The sequence below is a fragment of the Panthera pardus genome, unplaced genomic scaffold (genome assembly GCF_024362965.1).
Source record: "Panthera pardus isolate Hobbes unplaced genomic scaffold, ASM2436296v1 HiC_scaffold_8, whole genome shotgun sequence".
Classification (NCBI taxonomy): Eukaryota; Metazoa; Chordata; class Mammalia; order Carnivora; family Felidae; genus Panthera; species Panthera pardus.
In genome coordinates this window covers 16,016,311-16,041,632 of record NW_026527013.1, presented here as the reverse complement: position 1 = coordinate 16,041,632, position 25,322 = coordinate 16,016,311, and the positions used below count along the sequence as shown (strand labels likewise).

General features: G+C 47.8%; 1 protein-coding gene and 1 long non-coding RNA gene across 4 annotated transcripts in view; one reads left to right on the top strand and one right to left on the bottom strand.

Annotated features, from left to right (window-relative positions):
- Nucleotides 1–8,776: 8,776 nt before the first annotated feature.
- Nucleotides 8,777–24,617, bottom strand: LOC109247709 (C-C chemokine receptor type 3-like). 3 transcript variants are annotated; one of them, XM_019416559.2, is made up of 5 exons: nt 24,324–24,617; nt 23,826–24,008; nt 23,115–23,205; nt 19,295–19,335; nt 8,777–10,260 (listed from the first exon to the last, which is right to left on the bottom strand). In XM_019416559.2, the coding sequence occupies exons 4-5, from the start codon at nt 19,329–19,331 to the stop codon at nt 9,170–9,172; spliced, it is 1,128 nt and encodes a 375-aa protein (XP_019272104.1). In that variant the 5' UTR covers nt 19,332–19,335; nt 23,115–23,205; nt 23,826–24,008; nt 24,324–24,617; the 3' UTR covers nt 8,777–9,169. The 3 variants fall into 3 exon arrangements, with proteins under 3 accessions (XP_019272104.1, XP_019272106.1, XP_019272105.1); XM_019416561.2 differs by lacking the exon at nt 23,826–24,008; XM_019416560.2 differs by lacking the exon at nt 24,324–24,617 and having other exon boundaries at nt 23,826–24,312.
- LOC128775635 (uncharacterized) overlaps nt 13,903–25,322 on the top strand; it is a 198,824-nt gene continuing 187,404 nt past the window's right edge. The window contains exon 1 of the long non-coding RNA XR_008420503.1: nt 13,903–13,916. This is a non-coding gene — a long non-coding RNA (uncharacterized LOC128775635). The remainder of the gene's footprint in view (nt 13,917–25,322) is intronic.

Below are 25,322 nucleotides of genomic sequence, written 5' to 3'. Positions count from 1 at the left end.
TGATAGGGTGCTGGTCTTTATGCTGGGGGATCCCTTGAACATCAGTACCTGTAGGTGTTTTTTCCTTCCTTCCTTCCTTCCTTCTTTCCTTCCTCCCTCCCTCCCTCTCTCTCTCCCTTTCTTTCTTCTTTCTTTCTTTCTTTCTTTCTTTCTTTCTAAATCCAAGTTAGTTAACATATAGTGTAATAATGACTTCAGGAGTAGAATTTAGTGATTCGTCACCTACATATAACCCAGTGCTCATCCCAACAAGTGCCCTCCTTAGTACCCATCATCCATTTAGCCCATCCCCCCCCCCCCAGCTCCCCTCTGGCAACCCTCAGTTTGTTTTCTGTAGTTAAGAATCTCTTATGGTTTGCCTCCTTCTCTGTTTTTATTTTATTTTATTTTTTTGCTTCCCTGCCCCTATGTTCATCTGTTGTGTTTCCTAAATTCCACATGAGTGAAATCGTACGATATTTGTCTTTGACTTATTTCGCTTAGCATAAGATAATCTAGTTCCATCCCCATTGTTGTTGTGTGTGTTTTTCTCTGGGGTCATCTGTTTCTGCAGAGAAGAATCATCCGATCTCCTGCCTGGGAGACTACTGCCTGACTACAGAGTGTTTGAAGCTGGGGCTGAGGAAGGGTGCTGACGTTCTCGGTATTTGGCACAAGGTTCATTTGGAAAGTCTGGGGCTGTGTGACAATATTGTAAAGTTCTTCCTCGAAGATGTGTGGCTTCAAGAGGCCCTGGTTTTATGAAATGACTCACTTCTGAGAATTTGGAGAGAGGCCATATTGTCTCCTAAAGCAACTCAAGATTGGTCTGGTTGGTTTTGTTGTTGTTGTTTTGTTTTGTTTTGTTTTGTTTTGTTTTGTTTTGTTTTGTTTACCAGACCCGAAAATTTCTTATGTAAGACAGGAGTCAATTTCTGGAGTTCCCATAATGAATGAACACAAAGGTCTCTGGGTGTCAGATCACCCCTTGAGTTCTGATTATCATCCTTCTTCAAAAGGCTTTTCTACTGGCCACACCCATTGTTTCTGGCAGGTAACAAGGCATGCTTAGTGTGCCCTCTCCCTCGTCAAGGTCAAAAGTCATATTTCAAGTATAACCCCTCCCACTACCATTCCAGGTGCATTCCTTCTCTTATCTTGTATTCCTTGCTCTAGAGGGAAAGAGTGAAGTAGATTGGCCAGAACCCACATGGCAGAGGGAATATAATGTTCCAGCCTCCTTCCAGATTATTCCAATGGATCCCTGACCTTTCACCTAGCGTCGACCAGCATTTGGTCCACATCTGTCTTAGTCCAATCAGCAAACTCTTCGAATCTTCGCCACTGAGTTCAATATTGCTGACGAGCATGCGTATCCGGAAATTTAGCCCAAGCCAAAACGCCGTTCTGCCTACTTTTATCACTCCCAAAACCCAAACCCAGATCTTTGATAACTGCACAATTAAATGCAACAATTTCTGTCATTTCTTCTGGAATTTTCCTCCCTACTCTGACTCTGCATTTTATCTTCTGGCCCATGTGAAATTAAACTCCTACTTACTAGGTGCACAACCGTGAGGAGGGGGCCGTGAAGCGAACGGTTAGCTCTCTCATGTTCAGGAAAAACGGCTTCCTGCGGGGAGAGAGGCGCAGGAGGCAGCGTGCCAGAAGGTGATGGAAGATGGGGCGTTCCCGGGTCCTCTACATCCTACCAGATAGCCCCGTTCCTGCACGTTCTCAGTCTGTCCCGGTTCATGCTCTAATATTCACATGTGCTTTTTGGCCAGTGTGTGCATTCGACTCACGTTATAATTAAGACACCTGCCGGTTTAGGCTCTAATTGGTTTCCAACAGCTTTAACTCGGCAGCTGTCAAGCAATAAAGAGGATTTTTTTTTTCCCAACATGGTCACAGAAAGGCTCTAAGTTTTACTCTGACTTGAAGATGAAAATTTCAGTATTTGGGTTCCTCCCCCCTCCCCCCCCCCGCCTTGATTTAAGTTGCTTGGCACCTTCAGAGGCATCCGTCCCACCCTCTGGGTCGGCCAGGCCTCCCCCTCTGTAGACTGGTGAATAACAGCATCTTCCTGCCACCCACCATCCACTGCTGGCCAGGCTCTGCTGTCACCAGTGGACGACGAATTGTTTCATCACCGGGTCACCTGGGCTACCACCTTCCCACTCGGGAACGTGAGGTCTGAGCCTCACCCCCGTGGGAGTCTGACGCCTGCAACCTGCTCTCACTTCCACATCAGTTAATCTTGGTTTATAAACAACCCCAGCTTCAGCTAAGACTGGCTGCGTGGGCGTGGTCTGGACAGCGCCTGGAATGGAAGAAGGAAGGGCCACCCGAGCTCAGGAGGTCATGCAGCCTCTCTCTAGGCCACGGCCATTACAGGGTCGACACCTTACACCCATCTCTGTGTGTCTTCATTTGAGTTTTCAAATTCCAAGGGGCCTAGCTCTTGTCAGGCTAAGGTCAGTCGCCCTTGGCTCAAACAAGTCAAGGGGACCTGGGAGGGGCCTGGTGATGGTCACTGGTGGGGATCATCATGAGCCAGGCAGCCCCACGCCCCACCCCGCATCGTATCTGGAGCAGTGTCACTCCCCATTGCCGACAGGGCACGTTCAAACCTGTGGCTTTAAGGTTCTTAATTCAGGTCTCAAAGTGTCCTTGCTTCCAGACCCTTCACTTCTAATCTTCCCAATTTCTCCATTCCACACCTACTGCTAGTCTCTGCTCCCCGAACATTCTCCCCCATCCCAAGGCTGCCCTGCATAGCCCCTTTCCACAGCTCTCCTCAGAGGTATAGCTTCCTGCCTTTAAGACCCGGCCTCCTGCCTCCTTCTCCAGGAAGTCTTCCCGGAATGCTTACTTAACATCCCATTTTTGTCTTTTTTTTTGCCAGCTTCTTTTCCTGTGCTATATATCGTCTCCTTGTGTCACTTGGGGTCCCTATGGGAAATAACTGACACACTCAAATTGGGCACTTTGAGGCGAGTTTAATAAAGGGGCCAACCAAGGTGAGAGCAGGATGAAGGGGCACAGCAGCCCCCTGATGCGTAGCAGCTGGGTTTGTTAGCTGCCCTGAAGGGGTGAGGGGTGGGCGAAGCAGAGTGGAGAGGCCCACCGCAGTCGGGGTGCTCCCGGCCCCCGGTGCTGCCTCAGGAAGGGCTGGGGGAATACACACTGATCCTACTCTCCCCCTTTCTTCCACCCTCCTCCAGGAGCTCCCCACGGGCTCCATCCCGAGAGCAAGAGAGAATCCTGGCGGCATCCGTGCAGGGCAGCTGTTCAGGGGCAGGGCAGGGTGGAGAAGGGCAGGGAGCGGATCCGAGCGCCTTGGCCAGGATGTCCTAGATATACACTCTTTGATTAGATCAAGTGTCACCTTGTGGCCAGCAACCAAGGTTTGGTTTTACCTTTCCCTTCGCTGCCCCTCCCCCCCGCCAACCCTCATAAAGACCAGGATGGTTGTAAGTGTTAAGTCATCAGCAAGTGTGACCAGCTGGGGTTTGACAGATGAACAGCCTCCCGATTGCGTAACACAGGACGGGCTCATTCGCACTTGGTCTGGGTCAGAGGAGTTCTCGTTCCGATTGCCAGGCTTCCGAGTCTGGATGGGGTCACACACACTGGCAGCCGGGGCGTCTGTATGTTAAAAGGTCCCCCGCGGGCACTAACGAGTCTGTCTATTTCCACCACCCGACCGGACGCCCACCTCCCCACCCCAAGCAGCTGTATGTTGAATCAGGGTGTGCCTCACAAGGGCCCGGCCCCGTGATCTTGTTTTCCTCTGTTCTCCTTTATTCACGCGTGTTTTCAGACCCCCCCCCCCCCCCCCCCCCCCCCCCCCCCGTTGCTTTGGGCTTGGGCATGGGCCTCTGGAATAAGATTTGAATTTTGGTTTAGGAGGAGGTCGTGGAATTTCATAGGCCTTGAGCTATAACCGGTTTACCAAAATCCCACATCACCGAACTAGGAATTGGCCCAGATGATAATTAAATCCAACCTGTGTTTCCCGCCTTCCATTGCGCCTTCTTGGGCACGGCGTCGCAGGATCCCTGGGGATAAAAGTGGCATCCCCTCAAGTTTTGCAACACAGCCGGACCACACCGGATACAGGCAAGCTTGAGTGTCTTGCTGTGACCTCAAAACCTCCCCTCCCAGCTACCACGTGGGCTGGCTGCCTGAGGGACCCCTGGGCCCTGGTGTGGGCGAGTGCCCTCTAGCGTCCACGTTTCACATTGCAACTGTGACCGAAGCCGGTGTCCGCAGGTCAGGCATGAGCTTCTGCCTGTTGGGGTCAATTTTCCAGGACCTCAAACTAAGCCAGGAAAAATCTCGCCCCGTCTGAAAATGGAGAGGCTTCGCTCAGGGCCAAAAGTCTAGACCGCAAGAGGAAGCTCTTCTTCTGATGGCACAGGACAGTGGCCAGCGGACTAGCTCCCCCTTGGCCGATCAGAGCCTGCGCACAATGCCTCTTTAACCGGGGCGACTCGTATCGAGCTCCCAGGGGAGGCCAGTGGCATCGTTCTCGCCAGGCTTGAGGTGAGAGACAAGCGCCCACCTGCCATTTCCTTCCCGCCCAGGGCACATGGCACCCGCAGTTTTCTACAAAGGACCCCTTTTCAAATACCTCCCTCTTTTCATTAATGCACTCATGTTCCCAATATAGATGAGGTGGTCTCCAGAGTCAGAAAACCTGTTTTTAAAGTTTTAAACTTCCTGTGGAAGTTCTGCTTATAGTCTACTTTGGAATACAGAACCTATGGGCTTGACCACAGACTTACGGTCTGTGCTTATTGTTCATAAGCAAAAGAGCTCAGCTGCGTTCCAGTGAAACTTTATTTGTAGAGTGGGCCATGGGCCGTTTTCGGCTCGTGGGTCCTAATTCCCAGATCCCTAGAAGAGATCAGTAGATGGAGAAAGATGACCGTAACTATACTGGGGATTTAAACTGGGCAGGAGTGGAAGAAAACCCGAATGAAGTTGCTGAAAGCCCACGGCCATGAAAGACGGGAACCGGGTTTGTTAAGAACCAGACTTTAGAATTTTCATTCTGGAATTTGAAGAAACCCTCAGAAACTCAAGCTGGGAAAGGATCATCTTTATTATTTTTTTTTAATTTTTTTATTTATTTTTGAGAGAGAGAGAGACAGAGCACGAACGGGGGAGGGGCAGAGAGAGAGGGAGACACAGAATCCGAAGCAGGGTCCGGGCTCCGTGCTGTCAGCACAGAGCTCAATGCGGGGCTCGAACCCGTGAACCGTGAGATGGTGACCTGGGCTGAAGTCAGATGCTTAACCGACTGAGCCACCCAGGCACCCCAAGGATCATCTTTTTTAAACTAGCAGAGTGTGGGGCACCTGGGTGGTTCAGTCGGTTAAGCATCCCACTCTTGGTTTCGACTCAGGTCGAACTCAAGGTTTGTGAGTTCAAGCCCCGCATCGGGCACGATGCTGAAATTGAGGAGGCTGCCTGGGATTCTTTCTCTCTCTGCCTTTCCCCTGATCCTGCTTTCTCTCTGTCTCAAAATACACAAATAAACTTAAAAAAAAAAAAAAAAACTAGCAGACTGTGATGCTCAATGGAGAGAAGGAGGAGCAAGGAGTCAAAGCTGAGGCCTGTTCAAGGCCACCTTCCATTGTCTGGGCGACTCCTAGGCTTGCCACAGCGGGCTCTCTGTAGTGCCCATTTGTGCCTTTGTGCCTTCTGACACATTGACCCACCTGCCTGGACACCACTCTCACGTCCATCCTTGGCTTCACCAGAAAGTTGTTCACAAACATGTTCAAATATGTGGCCGATGCGTTATCCCCGAAGCCTTAACTGAGTGTGCCCGGCTGGCTTCCAACATCCAGCATCTACATCGTGTTGCCTGGGAGCTCTCCCCCCAGCTGGAAAAAAGCATCTGCCAGAGCCAGTCAGACCGGAAGTGCTGGGGAATTAACATCCCCTGGGAGCAGCCATCAGCCAGTGACTGACAGGGCAGAATATAAATACCCCGACTCCCCCCTCCAGCAGGATAGCCGAGTAGGAGTTACCCTGTGGCCACGGGTCTTCCAGTGGTTTGGCGCTCCAGTCACCCCCCCCCCAGCAGAAGGTACTTCAAAATGAACCCTCTGCTAGCACCCTCCCCTTCCTGTCTTCCTTCCCCGCTCCCCACCGGAATTCCCAGCACTTTCCAAATAAACTCTTTGCTCTCAAATCATCGCTCAGGAACTGCTCTTGGGGGAACCCCACCGAAGCAGAAGGTGACTTTCCGTGCACACTTGGCTTCATGTCACCCTTCCGCTTTCTGTTACAGGAGAAATACCCATCATGTTCCATTATCACCATTGGATTCAGATGGGTGTCTTCCACTGAACGGTGAGTGAGTTTCCTAGAAGTGGGTCTTATTCGTCTTTACAGCCCCTGGTATTTTCCCTGATCTGTCACTCAGTGTTGAAGATGAGTGTTAGCCGGCTCCCGGAAGCTTGATGTGTAAGTGGAATAGATACAAAGAGACAAGGTGGCAGGGGTGAAAAATTCAGGGATTCCTGGTTGTCTCAGTTGATTAAGCATCCAACTTCGGCTCAGGTCACGATCTCATGGTTTGTGGGTTCGAGCCCCACGTCAGTCTCTCTGCTGTCGGCATGGAGCCTGCTTTGGGTCCTCTGTACCCCTCTCTCTCTGTCCTCCCCTTCCATCTCTGTCTCTCTCTGTCTCTCAAAAGTAAATAAACCTTAACAAATTAAAAATTCAGTATTTCAAAGACTGGTGGCCCTACTGGGCAATGCAGGTTGAGAACGTTTCTATCGCCGTAGTTAGTTCTGCTGGACAGTGTTGGGGCTGGGGGGCCACATGGAGCATGCTGGGCCCATGATTTGGTTATGTGCAGTCCCATGTAGGTCACAGGGCTCCTAAAAGCTCTCAGGGGTCTGGGGATATGAACCAACACCTATATTCCGCACCTGTGCTTACCTAAGGACAGATGTCACTTCACAATGCGAGAGGAAACCCTGTGATGTGTAGTTAAGTCTTCACATGATTGCTCTTTATAGTACATTCTGGCTGAACCACAAAAGAGATCAAAGCTACTTCAAAGTTCCCAATGCCCTCGTGGCTGGTGGAATGGATACCACATCTGAAGAGCAGCCTAGCTTTTCTTCTTCTTCTTCTTCTTCTTCTTCTTCTTCTTCTAAATATATAATTCTAAAGGTTTGTGTCTATCTTTCATTGGTAACGTGGTTCCACAGTCCACAAGCCAAAAGGCACAAGCGGTTTTGGAGGAAAGTCACGCTTGTGTTCTGCACTCACATTTCTTCCCAAAGACACCCAAGGCTACCCCTGCTTCCTTTCCCATCCTTTAAGAGATGGGCAGCCCACCCGAGCCCAGCAAATAATCCGCATGTGTCTCTCCTTCTTTCTTTCTCTCTTTCTTTCTTTCTTTGTCTTTCCTTTTTGACATATGATACATTCTGTTTGGTCTTTGCTTTCTTGTTTTCAATCAGTCTTCTATTGCTCCTGGTGCTTTGACTCCTCTGTCATGGTGCCTCTTGGCCAAATTCCTCTCTGGGTTCTTCTGGCCCCTCTCTTATTAGCCATTGATCTCGCTTTGCCTCACACGTACCCTTGTCTTCTCACCCACGTCCCTGCATGGTTCTGGGGTCTTTACTCCATCCTGTATCATTGGATTTATCTTCCTAATGCGCCACGAGGATTGTTCTTCTCCCCTGCTCTAAACCCTTCAGTAGCTCCCTTTGTCTTCCCAGAAAAGCCCAAGATGCTTTGCCTGAAATCCATGGCCCCTTGCCACCTTCCCACCCTGCCCTACAGTCCACGTGAGTTTGTGCCCTCCCCCCTCACCTTTGTATTGGGCATTCTGTTGGCTTCGGCTATCTCCCCCATATCCCCTCCCTTTCCAAATCCTGTCCTTTTTTCAAAGACCTGCTCAAAAGCCACTTCCCCTGTGAAGTCTTTCTGCCTCAGATTCCAGCTAGAAATGGTCTCTCCCTCCCCGGCCCAGGCAGAGCCCTGAGTGCGTTCCTCTTCGTTCTGGAGTCATCTGTCTCTGTCTCACACCCCTTACCAGATGGAAGAGTTCACAGGTCAGGGATTGTTTGTCTCACACACTTTTTTCATCCTCCACTTAACCGAAAGCAATGTTAGTGCATCCTGTCCACATCACCTTAAGCACAGTTGTTGGACGAACGGTGAGCTTGGTGTTTAAGAGGACAGTGTCTGCGCATTGCAGGGCTCTGAGAAGTTTCTACCAGCAGGGCCTTTATTCTCTACACTGAACATATCAAATCACAATTCTTCTGTTGAGTCGCTCATGGGAAATTTGGTCATTTGGTGTACACAGGAAATCCATTCACTATTAAGAATACTCAGGGCAGGAGTGGAGGGGCGCCTGGCTGGCTCAGTCGGTAGAACGTGCGACTGGATCTCAGGGTTGTGAGTGCAAATCCCGCGTTAGGTGTGGAGATTACTTAAAAATAAAATCTTAAAAAAAAATAAAAAGAGGGAAGAAGGCTATCTGGGTGACTCAGTCGGTTAAGTTTCTGACTCTTGGTTTTGGCTCAAGCCGTGATCTCATGGTTCGTGAGTTTGAGCCCCGCGTTGGGCTCTGTGCTGCCAGTGAGGAGCCTGCGTCGGAGTTTCTCTCTCTTAAAATAAATAAATAAACTTCAAAGAAAAAAGAATACTCGGAACAAAGGTGACGTGCCATTATGCTGCCGGAGAATACATATACATAAGCTAAAAAAAGAAGGAAAAGCCTTTTCATCAAGCAAGGAGAGAGCTAGGCACATTAAAAGTATTGCGACTGATTTATTGTATTTTGTGAAATACGTTTCATTTATGCAACAGCTGGCTAAAGTTAAGGTTTAAACTATAAAATGATTTACCTGCTCATAGCTGCATATAGTGACTAGCTAACACTTGGGTACATCACACTGGATGTAACTCTTCCGAGAACCGAGCAAACTTCTGTGTGGACGGCAAATGAACTAACTAGTGACCCCCGTTAGTGCCCAGGGCACACGGGTCTGCTGACCCCATTGTGTATACACTTTAATGTCTTTATAAGTTTCGGCATCGAGCTAGAAGTTCAAAGGGCTGGCGTTAAGGTCAACGCGATGGACTTAATGTGTTTCCTTCATCTGCCCGGTGCCTCCGCTTTAGGTAATTTTCCGCATCTGGCCTAAAAGACAAACGAGAGCTCCTGTTCCCCCGTTGATGGGGAGCCACAGCTGGCTCGGTCTGATTTCTCGCTGGGAAGGAACGGGATGTATTTGCCCAGGTTGGTGGCCACATGCCTGCGGAAGAAGTGTCTGAGGTGCTCCCGGAACCTCTCCCCGACGAAAGCGTAGATGACGGGGTTAACGCAGCAGTGCGTGTAGGCGATCACCTCTGTCACCTGCATGGCCACGTCGAGCCATTTGCTCTGCTCACAACTGACCTCAAAGAAGATCGTTTGGAAAGCAGAGAGAAGGAGGACCAGGTTGTAGGGGGTCCAGAACATGAAAAAGACCACCATGATGACAAAAATGAGCCGGATGGCCTTGTACTTGGTTTTATTGGGGCATCTCAGCAGTGTCCTAACAATTCCCGCGTAGCAGACGGCCATGATGAGCAGAGGCAGGGCCAGACTGAGGATGTTCATGCTCAGAGCATGGAAACGCTTCCAGTTATCCTCTTGGCCTCCTGGATAAAGAGGCAAACAGATGTACTGTTCAGCATCATTTTGGGACTGATGGAAGACAAATTCAGGGAGGGCTGCTATCCCTGCCAGGCCCCAGGTGAGGACGCTCATGATGATACCAAAAGTGACGGTCCGGGTCCGCAGGGCGAACACGGCGTGGACGACGGCCAGGTACCGGTCTATGGTCAGCAGGATGATGAAGAAAATCTCGCTGTACAAGCCCATGTAATAAAGCCCGGAGAGGAGCTTACACATGAAGTGGCCAAACACCCACTCGTTCCACCTGCTGTAGTGAATCCAGAACAGCAGAGTGAACAGGAAGAGCAAGTCAGAAATGGCCAAGTTGAGCAGGAAGATGTTGGTCATGATCCGGAGCCTCCTGTATTTTGTGAGGATCACCACCACCATCGCGTTGCCCAGCAGACCAACCACGAACACCAGGGAATACAGTGGGGGCAAGAGGCGGGACCCCAGCTCCTTGACGTTGATTTTTTCACATGGCAGCGAGAACTCATAGTCGAACAGTGTGGTCCTGACAGACGCATCCGCTGTCACCGTCTCAGTTCCGGCCATCAAAGCCTCCATTGTCCCTATGATAGAAAGACAACAACGACGACGACGACGACGACAAACAAAAACAAAAACAAAAAACAACCCCACAATTAGGTACGGTCACCCTTGGCGAGCCACGCCCATTGATTTCTCCATTTACCCACAAAACCACATATGATTAAACAACCTAGATACAACCTAGATGCTTCAATGATCTTTAGCGCATGTTTAGAAGTATGTCCGGGATGCTGTGCGGGGAGGCGTCAGGCACGAAAGATGTGAAGTTTTGGAAGTCAGCGCGATTCACAAAGGGAAAAGAAACAGAAAGGTGGTGGATGGGGTGAAGAAAGAAAGCATTCATTTCTGCAAGCGTTTGAAGAAACACAAAACAGGAAAAAGCAGGCTGGAGAGTGATAATAATAATATTATACTGATTATTGTTGCCATATCTTTTCAGGCATTTTGAATTTTATGTTTTACAGTTTATATACGACTTTTGAAATCATCTCGCCTGTTTCAAAACCAAATGGTTGCAATCATAGTGATTGTTATTATTACAAATAACTACCCCTCTCTGTGGCCCCTTCACAATGCGCCGTTCATCAGAGCTGATGGGGAAACTCTCAACCTCGAAGCAGTTTCGTAATTCCTCTAACAAGTAAATATAAAAGTTCAGGCTAGATTTTCAGTTTCATTGTCCAGTTTTCTCCTCACTAGATTCAAAAACAAAAAAATCACTAAGTTTAACTTTTGGGGCACCTGGGTGACTCAGTTGGCTGGGCGTCCGACTTTGACTTAGGTCACGATCTCGCGGTCCATGAGTTCGAGCCCCGCGTTGGGCTCTGTGCTGACAGCTCAGAGTCTGGAGCCTGCTTCGGGTTCTGTGTGCCCTCTCTCTGCCCCTCCCCTGCTCATGCTCTGTCTCTCAATAATATATAAGTGTCAAAAAGTTTTTTTAATAAAAAATAAAATAAAATAAATACACATTAAAAAAACCTGTTTAACTTTGAAAGACTTCACCATTGTAGTTATTACCAACTATTATAGCGATTACGGTTATAAGCAATAAACAAAGGCTGCTTCCCTTTTCCTGCTTCTCATAATGCTGAGATAATCCAGTCATATGCCAACAGCAGACCCCCTAGAGTCCCTGCTTCATAAAGTCCCTGCCAAGTAGGAGGGTGGTCCTGGGTAGTCAAAGCGAGATTGGACACGGGCAGGAGGCATCCCTGGCCGTTCCTGCCACCAGCTGTAGGACTTGGGGGCGAGAGCTGAACTTCAAGCCTCATTGACTCATCCCACACATAAGAATCATGATACCACTTGAAGTCATGTTCAGGATCAAGTAAGATCAAAAAAGCTGTAAACTTGGTGGAAGCAGAACCAAAAGAAAGGCAATGAGAAGATGTTTCATATCAACATAGGAAGAAATAGGGTCTCTTAGGTAGAACTTAATCTATTTTCATGGCTCTGTCCTAGGGCAGCACACTGATAAGTAACACACTCAGGCTTTTAGGTGGAAAACGGCACTGAAAAACAGCTGATTGTATGATCTTTTCAGCATTCTTACCCCTAATGGCACAATCCACAGCCTCTGAGGAAAAAAAATACCCATTATTTTGTCCATCACACATTTATAATCATAGAGAGCATGCCTGTAAACTTTAATGCCTAAAAAGAGCAAAAAATAAACAGAGTCACTTGCTCCCAAGAGCAAAAATATAGGAGCCTCTGCTTAATATTTCTATTATCTTTCCTTTTCTCTGAGGCTGATCTAAAAACAAGTCAAATTAAAAACAAAAAAATTCACTGGGGTTTTGTTCAACTCGATGATCGTAACTTTAATTTGTGTGTCACTTTCAACATGACCACGATCAGACTGTAGAATCTTTTGGGGGTTCTGGGGTGCAAGGCACAGGGAAGAATGCAGGTTCTCTGGAGTCAGAAGCCAAGTCCTTTGACGACTAATTACATGGGGTCAGAGATATGAAAACTGAAATGGTTTTCATCTGTCTCCATCATCCAGAGCAAAATGAATATTTAGGTCTGACATCGTCAAGAGGTTGGAATTAGGCTTTCAAAAATGTCTTTTTGGGGGGACCTGGGTGGCTCAGTCGGTTGAGCATCCGACTCTTGATTTCAGCTCAGGTCATGATCTCAGGGTCGTGGGATCGAGCCCCATGTCCGGCTCAACGCTGGGTGTGGATCTTACTTAAGGTTCTCCCTCTCTCCCTTTCCCTCTGCCCCTCCCCTGCTTGCGCTCTGTCTCTCAAAATAAATAAAGAAAGAAACATTTTTTAAAAAAGGTCTTTTTGCATTTTGGGGAAGGATGATACGGTAACAGCCAACAGGCAGCAAAACAGTAAAGAAAAGCAAAAACACAAAAGTAAAAACCACCCCAGATTTCACCACTATGAGCATTTCTTGATGCAGACATGCACGCATGGGTGCAAGTTTTACCAAAAACTGCATTCCTGCTACCTTAGCTGGTTCTCTAAAACTGCTCACAGGGCACCTCAGCCACGCAACGCAAATGAAGTTCCTTCAGTCTCCAAAAACGATTTGGATCTTACCAGCTTTCCCCTGGGCAGCAGGAAAAAGGATTCACAAATTGCAGTCCAGAGTGGTTTAAACTTAGCCTGACCCATTCATTTGAAGGACGGCTTTAGTTTTTCTCATCCTGTTTACGTTGCCAGCTTATTAATTTTGGTTTCTCATCTCCTCTCATTGGGCCTTTCGAAGATGGCAGTGGAGATATGGGGGAGGGGCCTGCATGGGGGGAGTGGGAAGAAGGTGCTCTGGTCTTCTGTCAGTCCTAGTCACGTGGCTGGTGTCTGCTGAGGAAGGGCCACCTGGTCCCGACCCTGAACTTTCTGCTGGCACCTGCTGTTTTGTGGCTCATGGCCTCACGATCCATTCATTCTCAATCATCCCTGGGCGTAGTGACCTCTGCAGCCCTGGCTGGAGTGGGGGGCCCTCTGTGGCTGCCACGTCATCAGGCTTCTGGCACCTTCTCCTGAACTGACAGGCACTGAGCAGACACACTGCTCCTTGACTCCGTGTCCGTGCCATGGACAAACCCAGGGACACTCGAGGGTACAGATGAAATGATTTTTCCCCCTGACTACCAGCTTAACTGTGCCGGCCACCCATGTGAATAAGAAAGCGACGTGCAGAGAGGAGGCTCTGCGAGGGCCCCCTCCCCAATTTATCAAACAGCCCTTCACACCCTCTAACTCTGGTCAAAGCCTGGATGGGGGAGATAGGAACCCCCGAGCGCGACTGCTTCCTTCGGTGACCTTGGACTCTTCCTCTCACAATTCCCGGAGTCAGAAGGAGAGGAGCCCTTCCCCTGCCCCCCTCATCTAGAATTAGAGACTCTTCTTTAGAAAATATACTGAAGTTTGGAATGTCAAAAAAAAAAAAAAAGTAGGGGCACCTGGGTGGCTCAGTCAGTTGAGCCTCCGACTTCAGCCCGAGTCATGATCTCGCCGTTTGTGAGTTCGAGCCCCACATCAGGCTCTCTGCTGTCAGCTCCGTGCTTTGGAACCTCTGTTCCCCTTTCTCTCTGCCCCTCCCTCGCTTGCGCTCTCTCTCAAAAATAAATAAACATAAAAAAAAAAAAAGTAAATGATGTCACTCCAACAATGCTGGTGAGGTTGGGGCAAGCCGAGAACAATAAGACATCGCTGATGTAATGTAACTTGGTTTAGTAAGTTTTTGAAATGTTATAAACAACGAGAATCAACAAGGTACACGTGGCTTTGAGCCAGCGGTTCTACTCGGAGGAATTTACCCCAAGGGGAAGAAATCCAACAAATCAAATCACAAGGTACAGATGTTCGTTGTGGCCTCGTTTCGTAACAGAAAGAAACAAGAGAAATGGAAACTGTTGAAAGGTTTGACACATGAAGGAGATTTTGAACAGATCGTAGTCCACTGATGCAATAGATTATTCTACAGTCACTAAAACTAGTTCTGGAGACCAGGTGGAATCACCAACAAGCGGTCGTGGGAAACGAAGAGAATATAAAGTGCGTGTAGTAAGACCGCGACATCGTGAAACTGTATGCATATAAAAAGCAATGAGCAAATAATGAAAATAATTGTAGAAGGGGGGGGGAACGGTAATTTTTAAAAACTTTTTAAATGCTCATTTATTTTTGAGAGAGAGACAGAGCACGAACAGTGGAGGGGCAGAGAGAGAGGGAGACACAGAATCCGAAGCAGGCTCCGGGTTCCGAGCTGTCAGCGCAGAGCCCGACACGGGGCTCGAACTCACCTTAAGATCGTGACCTGAACCGAAGTCGGATGCTTAACCGACTGAGCCACCCAGGCGTCCCAGGTAAGTTTTAAAGTTGTAAGATGTGGAAGTGTCTAAATTCCCTTTTCAATTACACTGTCACTAACGGCGGATGCCTTCTTCTAGCAAGGACAGCTGGAAGATTTGGCAAACACGCTTTCTCAAGGTAAGTGGGTTGAAAACGTGGGCAAATTATAAGCTGAAGCACGTACTCATCAGCACCTGAAACCACAACCTGAGATCTAAGAAACTTGACGTGGAAGTCACATGAGGTAGAGTATTTGAATTTTGTTTTAAAGATCTTAATGTTTGGTTTTCCTCTTTGAGCTTGGGTGGAGTTAACCTACAACCACCAGACTGGGGGGAAGGGAGATTTTTCTTAGAAATTTCTTTAGGGGCTACCCGGGTGGCTTAGACGGTTGAGCAGCCGACTCTTGATTTCAGATCAGGTCATGATCTCCCGGCTCGTGAGTTGGAGCCCTGCATCAGGCTCTCTGCTGTCAGCCAGGAGCCTGCTTGGGATCCTTTTTCTCTCTCTCCCTCTCTTTCTCTCTCTGTCTCTCCTCCACTCTCTCTCTCTCTCAAAAATAAATAAACATTAAAGAAAAAAGTCTATGATAATTGAACCTTCCTTAGGCCAAACATTTCACATAGTTTGCTTGATCTCACAACTTTGCAAGGTAGGTTTTCCCATCCCCACTTTATCGATGAGCAAACAGAGGCTTGGCAAAGCTTGGTCAGTTGCCTGAGGCTATTCTGTGCACAGCAGAACTGGGACTTGATCCTGTGCCCTTTTGCTCTAAAACCCACGCTATTATCGCATTGGGGTTCCATTCAGTGAGGACATCCACATCCCAGATGTCATGAATGTTTGTATATATCTTAGTATCTTTGCGGTTCAACATTTCATACATACGCATCTGTAACCCACTGCGAATTTAGTCTGATATGTGGCACGAAGTGCCATCTATTTTCCTTCTCTGTAAATGGGTGAATAACCACCCTCGCCTCCTCAGGCTTCAAACATCACATTTGTCACATATTCTTCAATATTCCTGATTCCATTTGCATGCATTCCACTAAACCATCGGACCTAAGCCGGAAAAAGATAAAAACAGGAGACTTTCTGAATACGTGTGGTCTTGAAGGGATAAGAAAATGAACATTTCGGGGCGCCTGGGTGGCTCAGTCGGTTAAGCGTCCGACTTCGGCTCAGGTCACGATCTCACGGTTCTGTGGGTTCGAGCCCCGCGTCGGGCTCTGCGCTGACAGCTCAGAGCCCGGAGCCTGCTTCGGATTCCGTGTCTCCCTCTCAGAGAAATTCCCTAATTTACGATCACACAGAGAGCAAACAGCTAAGTTGGGACTTGATCCCCAGTGTTCTTGACTCAAAGAAACCTGGGCTCTCTATAGCGTCACCTGCCCGTCAGCATTCTGCCCACAGGACGGGGACCTTTGGCGTGATGGCGGACTCCTTTCTCTGTTTGGGCATCACCTCCTCACTGTGGGTGTCTACTGTATGTGGACGTCATGACTCTCCACAATATTAGAGCTAATATTGGCAGTCAAATGGCAGCCAAAGCCAGAGATATACCCTGAGCTAATCGTTTGCAATGTTTCTCGGACTTGTCTGAATGCTTTTTTTGCTTTTAAGATTTATTTATTTTGGAGAGAGAGAGAGAGCGCAAGCAGGGAAGGGGCGGGGGGGAGGGGGGCGGACAGAAGATCCGAAGCAGGCTCTGCGCTGACAGCACAGAGCCCGACGCGGGGCTCGAACTCGCAAGCTGTGAGATCATGACCTGAGCCCAAGTCAGACGCTCAACCGAACTGAGCCCCCCCAGGCACCCCCTGAATGCTTTTAGAAGTAAAGGCCAACGAGTTCTTGTCGGCTGGCTGAAAAAAGATATGGCTAATTTAAGACCCGTTTTGTAGGGGCGCCTGGTGGCTCAGTTGGTTAAACATCCAGCTTTTGATTTTGGCTCAGGTGAGATCGAGCCTGCCTCGGGCTCTGCATGGGCAGCGTGGAGCCGGCTGGGGATTCTCTTCTCTCTCCCTCTCCCTCTGCCCCTCACCCCCCCCCCCCCCACGCACGCCCACGCACGCTCCTCTGTCTCAAAATAAATAAATACACATTTTTTGAAAAAAATCCATTTTGGAGGTGCCTGGGTGGCTCAGTCGGTTAAGCGTCCGACTTCAGCTCAGGTCACGATCTCGCAGTCCGTGAGTTCGAGCCCCGCGTCGGGCTCTGGGCTGACGGCTGGGAGCCTGGAGCCTGCTTCTGATTCTGTGTCTCCCTCTCTCTCTGCCCTTCCCCCGTTCATGCTCTGTCTCTCTCTGTCTCAAAAATAAATAAGCGTTAAAAAAAAACATTTTTTTTTTTAAATCCATTTTGTAATGAAACTTCACTGCAGGGGAAATCTGCTATGCCTACTGATGAAGAGTGCCGATCCTTGACAGCAGGGGGAGTTTGCTTAAAACCAGGAACGGCCGGTAGAAGGCCGCAGGCCGAATGATTACGTCAGTTTAGTAAAGTCACCACTCTGGCTTGTGGGTGTGTAAGTGCTTTGTCTCTTTAGCTCTCTCTCAAAAAAAAAAAAAAAAAAAAAATCAGAGTTCAGAAGAACAAGGAGGACGCAGCACAAGAGACTCAGAAGGAGTGGACGGTGAGGTAGGGACCAAACCAGGAGAGCTGGTGTCCCAGAAGCCAAGCAAAGAATGTATTCCGTGGACTGAGGAGTGAGGTGAGGATTATCTGAACTAACACGTTCGAGAGCATCTAGAACACTGGCCCAGCGTGTATATTAATACACGCCTAGAACTGTATATGAACTCTCCTCCCCTCCCCCCGTTGACCTTTGTTTTTCAAGTTCTTGGGCCCTTCCAAAATGTCTAAGATCTTGTCCAAGGTAGTAAAATATGACTTCAGAAGAGCAAATATTTCTTCCATCTGAACAGAAATGCTTCTCTTTCCACAAATATCCGGTCTGTGGTCCATTACCCAAGGTTCTAGAAAACTTACAATGATTGGTATCCAATGGTTTCAACCAGACATTTCAGCCTTCGTTAACATCTTTAGTTATACTAAATGAGGACTTTGAATTTCTACGAATAAGTTTGGACCTCAACCAAATTAAATAACCTAATGGGAACGCCGGATCATATTAATCCATTTACTTACTGACAGAGAGGTATCAGAGGTCAGATTATCTCTCACAAAGGTGACAGGTAGGGGATAGAGACAGAGACCGATGATAGATAGATAGATAGATAGATAGATAGATAGATAGAAAATAGATTAATTCCTGCAAATTATGGAACCAGGAATCAGGAGAGTTCTACTGGGCACTTAATTCTGCCCACCTTGGGGATGCCAAGAAATCATCACTTCCCATAATCTGCAGACAATTTCCATTAACTTAATCTAAATTTACATGACAAAAGTTGTTTTTTTTTACAAGAGTAACATTTTTATTTCAAATGTCATGATATTTATGACTGAGTAGGTAATAGACACAATCATGTGGTTCAAAACCTAACACTATGAGAAGATACACAACAAAAAGTCTTGGGCGCCTGGGTGGCTCAGTCGGTTAAGCATCCGACTTCAGCTCAGGACACGATCTCGCGGTCCGTGAGTTCGAGCCCCACGTCGGGCTCTGGGCTGATGGCCCAGAGCCTGGAGCCTGCTTCCGACTCTGTGTCTCCCTCTCTCTCTCTGCCCCTCCCCCATTCATGCTCTGTCTCTCTCTGTCTCAAAAATAAGTAAATGTTAAAAAAAATTTAAAAAAAAAAAAGTCTCATCCTACAGCACATCCCCATGTGTCTCTTCCCCGTCAAGAACTGTGAAGGGTCTAAGATCTTACCCTACCTGTAGGCTAACAAGTAAGCCTGCCACTTCCTCGAGGATACCAGCAGAAGGCACGTGCCCATTAGATAAAGGACACAGGATGTATTGCTCGTGGCACAGCAGACACGTGAACTTGTAGTTCACGGTTCTCCCTGCCCCCAAGTCGCACGGGGGCCACGTACAGCAGATTTGCCTCACAGCCGAGGAATCTGAGTCCAGGAACCTCCGATCGTTCATACGGGGCTGACAACAAGCCTGCCCAGTCTTTGCCCAGGAGGGAAACATTATTTGAATTTCACCAGATAGCAAACAAAACTCTTTGTCTGCCCTGGCGAGAGATGTTCTGTCTTCCGAGGCCGTTTCTACAAAACATCCTTGAAAAGGTAATCTACAACAAACACTGCCGGGCCTCGGCTCCGAAGACACGCAGAAAATTGCCCCCCAACACCCCCCGCTCAACCGTGTGGGTAACTGCTCTTCCTTCCCAGGGCTTCCATACACAAGTGTAAGCAGGTAGATATTTTCTAATCTTACCCTGTTGGCTGCATAAAAGCAGAACACTACATTCATCATCACGCACCTCGCTTTTTTCACTTAGCAGTGGAAGGTTTTCTTTGTTCCTGCTGCAGAGAATCCATTGCGTGGATATACCAGTTTATTTAGCCAGTCTCCTATCAACAGAGACGCTTTGCTGTTTCAAACAAGGCTGCCTGTTGCTGATCTTAGGCAGGAAGTTTTGGGTTTGGTTTTGTTTTCAAAGCCCATCACATGCTAACCTTATGGTCAGCTAGAATGACAGGTTAGCACGTGATGGGATTTTAAAGTGGTCTGAGACTACATCCAGAGCCCTGTGCTAGGTCCCAGGCAAGACACTGAATGTGAACACTGCCCAAACTGGAATGCAGTGGAGAAGAAACCCTACCTGGTAAAGATGAGTTGAAGGAGTCAGAGGTATCCATCCACCTAGGAGAAAAGACACTTTGGGTAGGAAAGAGAGCGAGATACTGGTGTGTAGATAAGAACCTAAATGTGATTCACCATCAACCACAGGAGGTCGTTCCAAGAGGCAAAGTCAAACACCACATAAGAAAGAGTTTGAGGGGCGCCCGGGTGGCTCAGTTGGTCAAGTGTCCAACTTCGGCTCACGTCGTGATCTCACAGGCCATGTGTTCAAGCCCCGAGTCGGCTCTGTGCTGACAGCTCAGAGCCTGGAGCCTGCTTCGGGTTCTGTGTCTCCCTCTCTCTCTCTGCCCTTCCCCTGCTCACGCTCTCTCTCTCTCTCTCTCTCTTTCTCTCTCTTTCAAAAAAATAAACATCCAAAAAATGTTTAAAAAAAGAAACAAAGAGCTCGAGTGGGATCATCCCAAATGACATGTGAGGTACTGAGCAAACTTTAACTAGAGACACCTAAGCAGAGGGTGGGGGGCTGCCTGATAGGGACATTACGGGAGGGGATTTCCACAGAGAGAAGAAGTTGGCTACGGCAATTGTTCTCAGCCCTGGCTGCTCTTGGCAAACGCTGGGGAGATTTTGCAATCCCAATGCCAGGCTGTACCCCTGAATAGTTAAATCAGAATTTCTGGAGGTAGGACCCAGGCCACAGTGATTCCTTTTTCTTTTCTTTTTTTTACGTAGGCTTCGCATTCAGTTCAAAGCGGGGCTTGAACTCGAGAACCCTGAGATCAAGACCTGAGCTGAGATCAAGAGTCAGACACTTAACTGACTGAGCCACGCAGACGCTCCTGGGCCACCCTGATTCTTACGGCTCCCCTACTCTTAGGGGACATGAAATCTCTCCTGAATTTTATGAACCTGTTTTCTGTCCCTGAGTTACATACCCTCCAACCTCCTCGAGCTGAGGCAAGAAGCAAAATAAAGAATGTCAACGCTGTGACACAGCGACCCTGAGAGCAAACCCAATTTTAGTCTGTATTAATAGATCACCCAGAAGAAAGGAAATCCACATACCTGATTCTCCATCGACGTCTCTACCCAGCTGCCCCTTCATTTATTCGTCCAATTACCTCTCCAACTAGCTACTTGGATCGCTTCCCACTATACAGTGAAGCCAGGCCTCCCAACCTTTCACTTTTTTTTTTTTTTTTAATTTTTTACAGAGAACCTGGAATAGTCAAAAGAATTATCTGGTGCGGTGCTACCCAACAGAACTCTTCTGCAATGACGGACATGTTCTGGGTCTGTGTTGTCCAACGAGGCACCCCTCGCCCAATGGCTGTTGAGCGCTCGAAATGTGGCTGACCTTTTCATTTTATTTAAATTTTTTTTTTAACGTTTATTTATTTTTGAGACAGAGAGAGACAGAGCATGAACGGGGGAGGGTCAGAGAGAGGGAGACACAGAATCGGAAGCAGGCTCCAGGCTCTGAGCCGTCAGCCCAGAGCCCGACGCGGGGCTCGAACTCATGGACCGTGAGATGGCGAGATCGTGACCTGAGCTGAAGTCGGACGCTCAACCGACTGAGCCACCCAGGTGCCCCTTCATTTTATTTAAATTTAGTGAATTTAAATTGAAGTCACCGCATGTGCAAGTCGTCACCAGAGTGGACAGTGCAGAACTAGCGACTGGTCACTGTGCCCGTAGAACTCCTGACAAGTGACAGCTGCTTACTGAACACTTCCGGACTGAATCGAATAATTTTCGCCCTGCCCCTCACTGTTCAGACTACACATTTGAAATATGATGTTCTGTCGCAGGTACCCCGTGTTAAGAGGGTTAATGTCAATCTGGAGTACAGGACAGGCTAGGGTGAGAAAGCTCCAGAAACATCAGCCGTGGCTCACAGAACTCAGAATGCTTTGTATGAAAAATAAGAGGCTTCAAATCCTCAGATTAATTTTAGTTTTTGTTTCTTTGTTTGTTGTTTGTTTTTGTTTTTGTTTTTGCCATTATTTGTCTTTGGTCTGGACCCAAGTTTTCTAATCTTTTTTTTTTAAGATTCTTTTTAAGTTTATTTATTTTGAGAGAGATTGAGAGAGAGAGAGAGAGAGAGAGAATCCCAAGCAGGTTCCACACTGTCAGCACAGAGCCCAAGGTCGGCTTGAATGCACAAAGCATGAGATCATGACCTGAGCAAAACCAAGAGTGAGAAGCTCAACGGACTGAACCCCCCAGGCGTCCCTCTAATCTTTTTTACGAAAGGCTTGGATCAGGCAATGTTTTAGGTCCCTTTGAGATGGACTGACGTGATAGCTTTTCCTGCAGAAGAGGGAGTAGACTCCCAGAGCGCAGAAACTTGATGGCATTGGAGGAGACTACACTCAGGCCCACCTGGGGAAGGACATGTGGGAACTACCAGGTTGTGTGGGAACAGAACGGGCTGCCTGGTGAGCCAGGAAGCTCCCTCCCCGGAAACACACACAAGAACCTCTCAGCGCTGTATTTTAGGGCAGCACAAGGACTTCCCCATCTGCTGATCATTATCATTAGTTACTAGAGCAAAGGCTACACTCCGTGCTGGAGTGTGGTCAGTTCATTTTCAGTGACTTGGTTTTATCCACCTGCCAAGTGATTTGGGATATTCTTTTTTATTTAATTTTTTTTTTTTTACATTTATTGATTTTTGAGAGAGAGCACAAGCAGGGGAGGGGCAGAGAGAGAAGGAGACAGAATCCGAAGCAGGCTCCAGGCGCCGAGCCGTCAGCACCGAGCCGGATGCAGGGCTCGAACTCACAGACTACGAGATCGTGACCCGAGCCGAAGTCGGACGCTTAATCGACCGAGCCACCCGGGCGCCCCAGTGATTTTTGGATATTCTTACCGACTTTCTTGCCCAAAGATTAGATTGACTCTTTATATTTCAACATGGGGTGTTTCAAGTGTGGTTGAATTTTAATTGCACTGCAGGTTGATCTGTCATTTAGTTGAAAGAGATGATTGTGAGGGGTATGTTTTCATAAGGAAGGCATGACTGTGTAGTCAAAGTAGCATGGTTGGGGTAAAACCACGTAAAACGGAGAAAGAACCTCTGCCCCAGATCTCCTTTCTAGGTACCATATCACACTTTTGTATAGTTTCTGTATTCTGATATTTTTTTTTAACATTTCTTCAATTTTGAGAGACCGGGAGAGACAGAGTGTGAGTGGGGGAGGGGTAGCGAGAGGGGGAGACACGAAATGTGAGGCAGGCTCCAGGCTCGTGAGCTGTCCACACGGAGCCCGTCGCAGGGCTTGAACTCATGAGCCACGAGATTGCGACCTGAGCCAACGTCAACCGCTCAACCGACTGAGCCACCCAGGTGACCCTCTGTATTCTGACATTTTAAATGTTATATCTTGCACCCTGTTCCATGTGGCTAGTAATTATTTGAAAATATAATTTGTAGGGGCCCCTGGGTGGCTCAGTCGGTTAAGCGTCCGACTTCAGCTCAGATCATGGTCTCGTGGTTCGTAAGCTTGAGCCCCACATCGGGCTCTCGGCCATCAGCGTGGAGCCCGCTTCAGATCCTCTGCCTCCCTCTCTCTCTCTCTCTGTCCCTCACCTGCTTGTCCTCTCTCTCTCTCTCAAAAATAAATAAACATTAAAAAATTTTTTAAATAAAGGAAATATAACTTGAAAAGACACCAACATATTGTATAGATATTCATGGCTATTTAATCATTGTCTTATTGGTGTGCGATTAAGTTGTTCCAGATTTACACTTTTATAAATAATACTGTAATAAACGTCTTTGTATTTTTTAAAATTATTTCCCTAGAGTAGGTTTCCCAAAGCACAATTTCTACCTGTTTTCTAAGTCTCTTGATGCGTTTTGTCAAATTGCTTCCAGAAAGTGTTCAGCGATGTATATATTCTGGGCAGTAGTAGGCGATGGCTCTAATCTCAGCAAGCATCCATCAACACCAAGAAGACAGAAAAGAAAAAAAAATTGGCCACGTATATGGGCAAAAGAGACGTCGTTATTGTGTAACTAATATTGGTTTAATTACTGAGCATTTTTTAAAACTGTAATTGGTAATCATCCATATTTCCTTTTCTGTGAATTATCTGGCGGTGCCCTTTACCCATTTTATGCTGGGTACGTCTGCTTTTTTCTTGTTGAGTCATACAATTCTTGCCCCAAGAGAAATAACTCAGCCTACCTGGTTCAATGTAATCATCACCACCGTCTGAAAAGAGCTACAAATACCCCTATCACTTCCGTGTACCAAAGTCCCCATACTCCCATCACCCTCCCTCTAAACACCGGTCAAACAACTGTTAACTTCCACCCTCATGAATCCAAGGTTTCCCAAAAGATTAGGAGGGATTTCTACCTCTATCCTCTAGGACAGGTCTAGGAAAAACCAACAGTCGACCTTGTAGATCCAGACACGAAGACCAAATCATTCGATTCACTGATTCATCATCATAGCCTGACTTAGGGTGGATTTTCAATGAACACTTAAAATACACATGTATGTATACAACTGCACTATGTAGATGTATGTACACACATATATGCAAGTTCTGTTTTCACGGACTGTTTCTTACGAAGTCAACATCGATACACGCAAAATGGCTAACTTGGAGCGGCCATGTCCTCAGTAGTTGAGAATTTATGAAGGCACGGAGAACACACGACGGGCCCAGCCGTGGGCGTGCTGACTGATGAGGTACAAAAGGCCAAGTGTGGATGACTGGGAGAGGCAAGGGTATCACAGCATGGGTGGGGGAAAGAAGGAAAGTGGGAGAAAGCAAGAAGAAAATGGACACGTGTCACAACAAACCCTCCTACTTTGGCCCCATACCACCTACTAAATCACCCTCTCCTCTGCCTCCGCAATCCCAGAGCGCTCTGGAGAGGCACTGCTTGCCCTGCCTGGACCCCTCTCTCCATCTCCTTGTTCCTGGAAACCTGACGGTCTACCCGGAAATCACTTTTAAGCGAGCGACTTCTATCGCAACGTAGTAAGTTCTTGCCCGGAAGAGAACAGAAAGAAGGCAAATGGTACCTGTTACTTTAGCAAAGTCCTTTATGCCCCCGGGGACAGCTTAGGTCTTGCCACGCACGAAATGGAGAAGCCGTCTGATCAGAGGCATTGGGAAGGTAGGACACAAGACGGCTTCCCCTTTTAAACAGGCTCGCTGCTCTGCAAGTTTTCAGAAAGTTATCAAGTTCAGTACAGTTCTTCTTTTCTGCTGCTGGAATTACATACTAAACCCTCAGTTGAGTAATCTTTGAGATGAACACTGCTGATGTTCAGCAGCCGTTTCGGGGTTCTGCATTCTCTTGGCATTGTCCTGTCTCTCTCTCTCTCTCTCTCTTTCTCTTTTTGGAGGGGGGCAGATAATTTTTTTTTTTTTTTTTTTTTTTTTTTATTTATTTTTGGGACAGAGAGAGACAGAGCATGAACGGGGGAGGGGCAGAGAGAGAGGGAGACACAGAATCGGAAACAGGCTCCAGGCTCCGAGCCATCAGCCCGGAGCCTGACGCGGGGCTCGAACTCACGGACCGCGAGATCGTGACCTGGCTGAAGTCGGACGCTTAACCGACTGCGCCACCCAGGCGCCCCTGAGATAATTCTTGAATAAACATTGCTTTGACCCGGGGGAGGGGACAGGGCAAAAAGCAAAATCGAGTGACAGACGGTAACTACGTTTATCGTGGTGAGCATGAAATAAGGTAGGGAATGTAGTTCGAATCACTAGGCTGTGCCCCCGCAACAGATATAACGTTGTATGTCAATTATGCTTCAATACCAAAGGGAGTTTTTAAATTAAATCAGAACTTTCCCGCGAAGGCAAGATGGGCACCGCGGGATAACCTAGTTATTCCCCAGAGCTCTAGAGGAGACCTTGATGGGTCGAGGTGGAGCACAGGGTTAGACGTCCCCAGAAGACCCGAGAAGTGCCTTTCCCTGTGACTGAAGGGCTCCATGACCTTCATCAGCAGATCGTGCTGGACCTCGGCCTTCTCACCTGTAAATCATCAGGTTGCCATGGAATCGACT

Coding starts and splice junctions, on each gene's coding strand:
- LOC109247709 (XM_019416559.2), bottom strand. CDS start 19,331: ATGGATACCTCTGACTCCTTCAACTCATCTTTACCAG. Junction 10,261..19,294: donor CTTCAACTCATCTTTACCAG/GTAGGGTTTCTT, acceptor TTTCTATCATAG/GGACAATGGAGGCTTTGATG.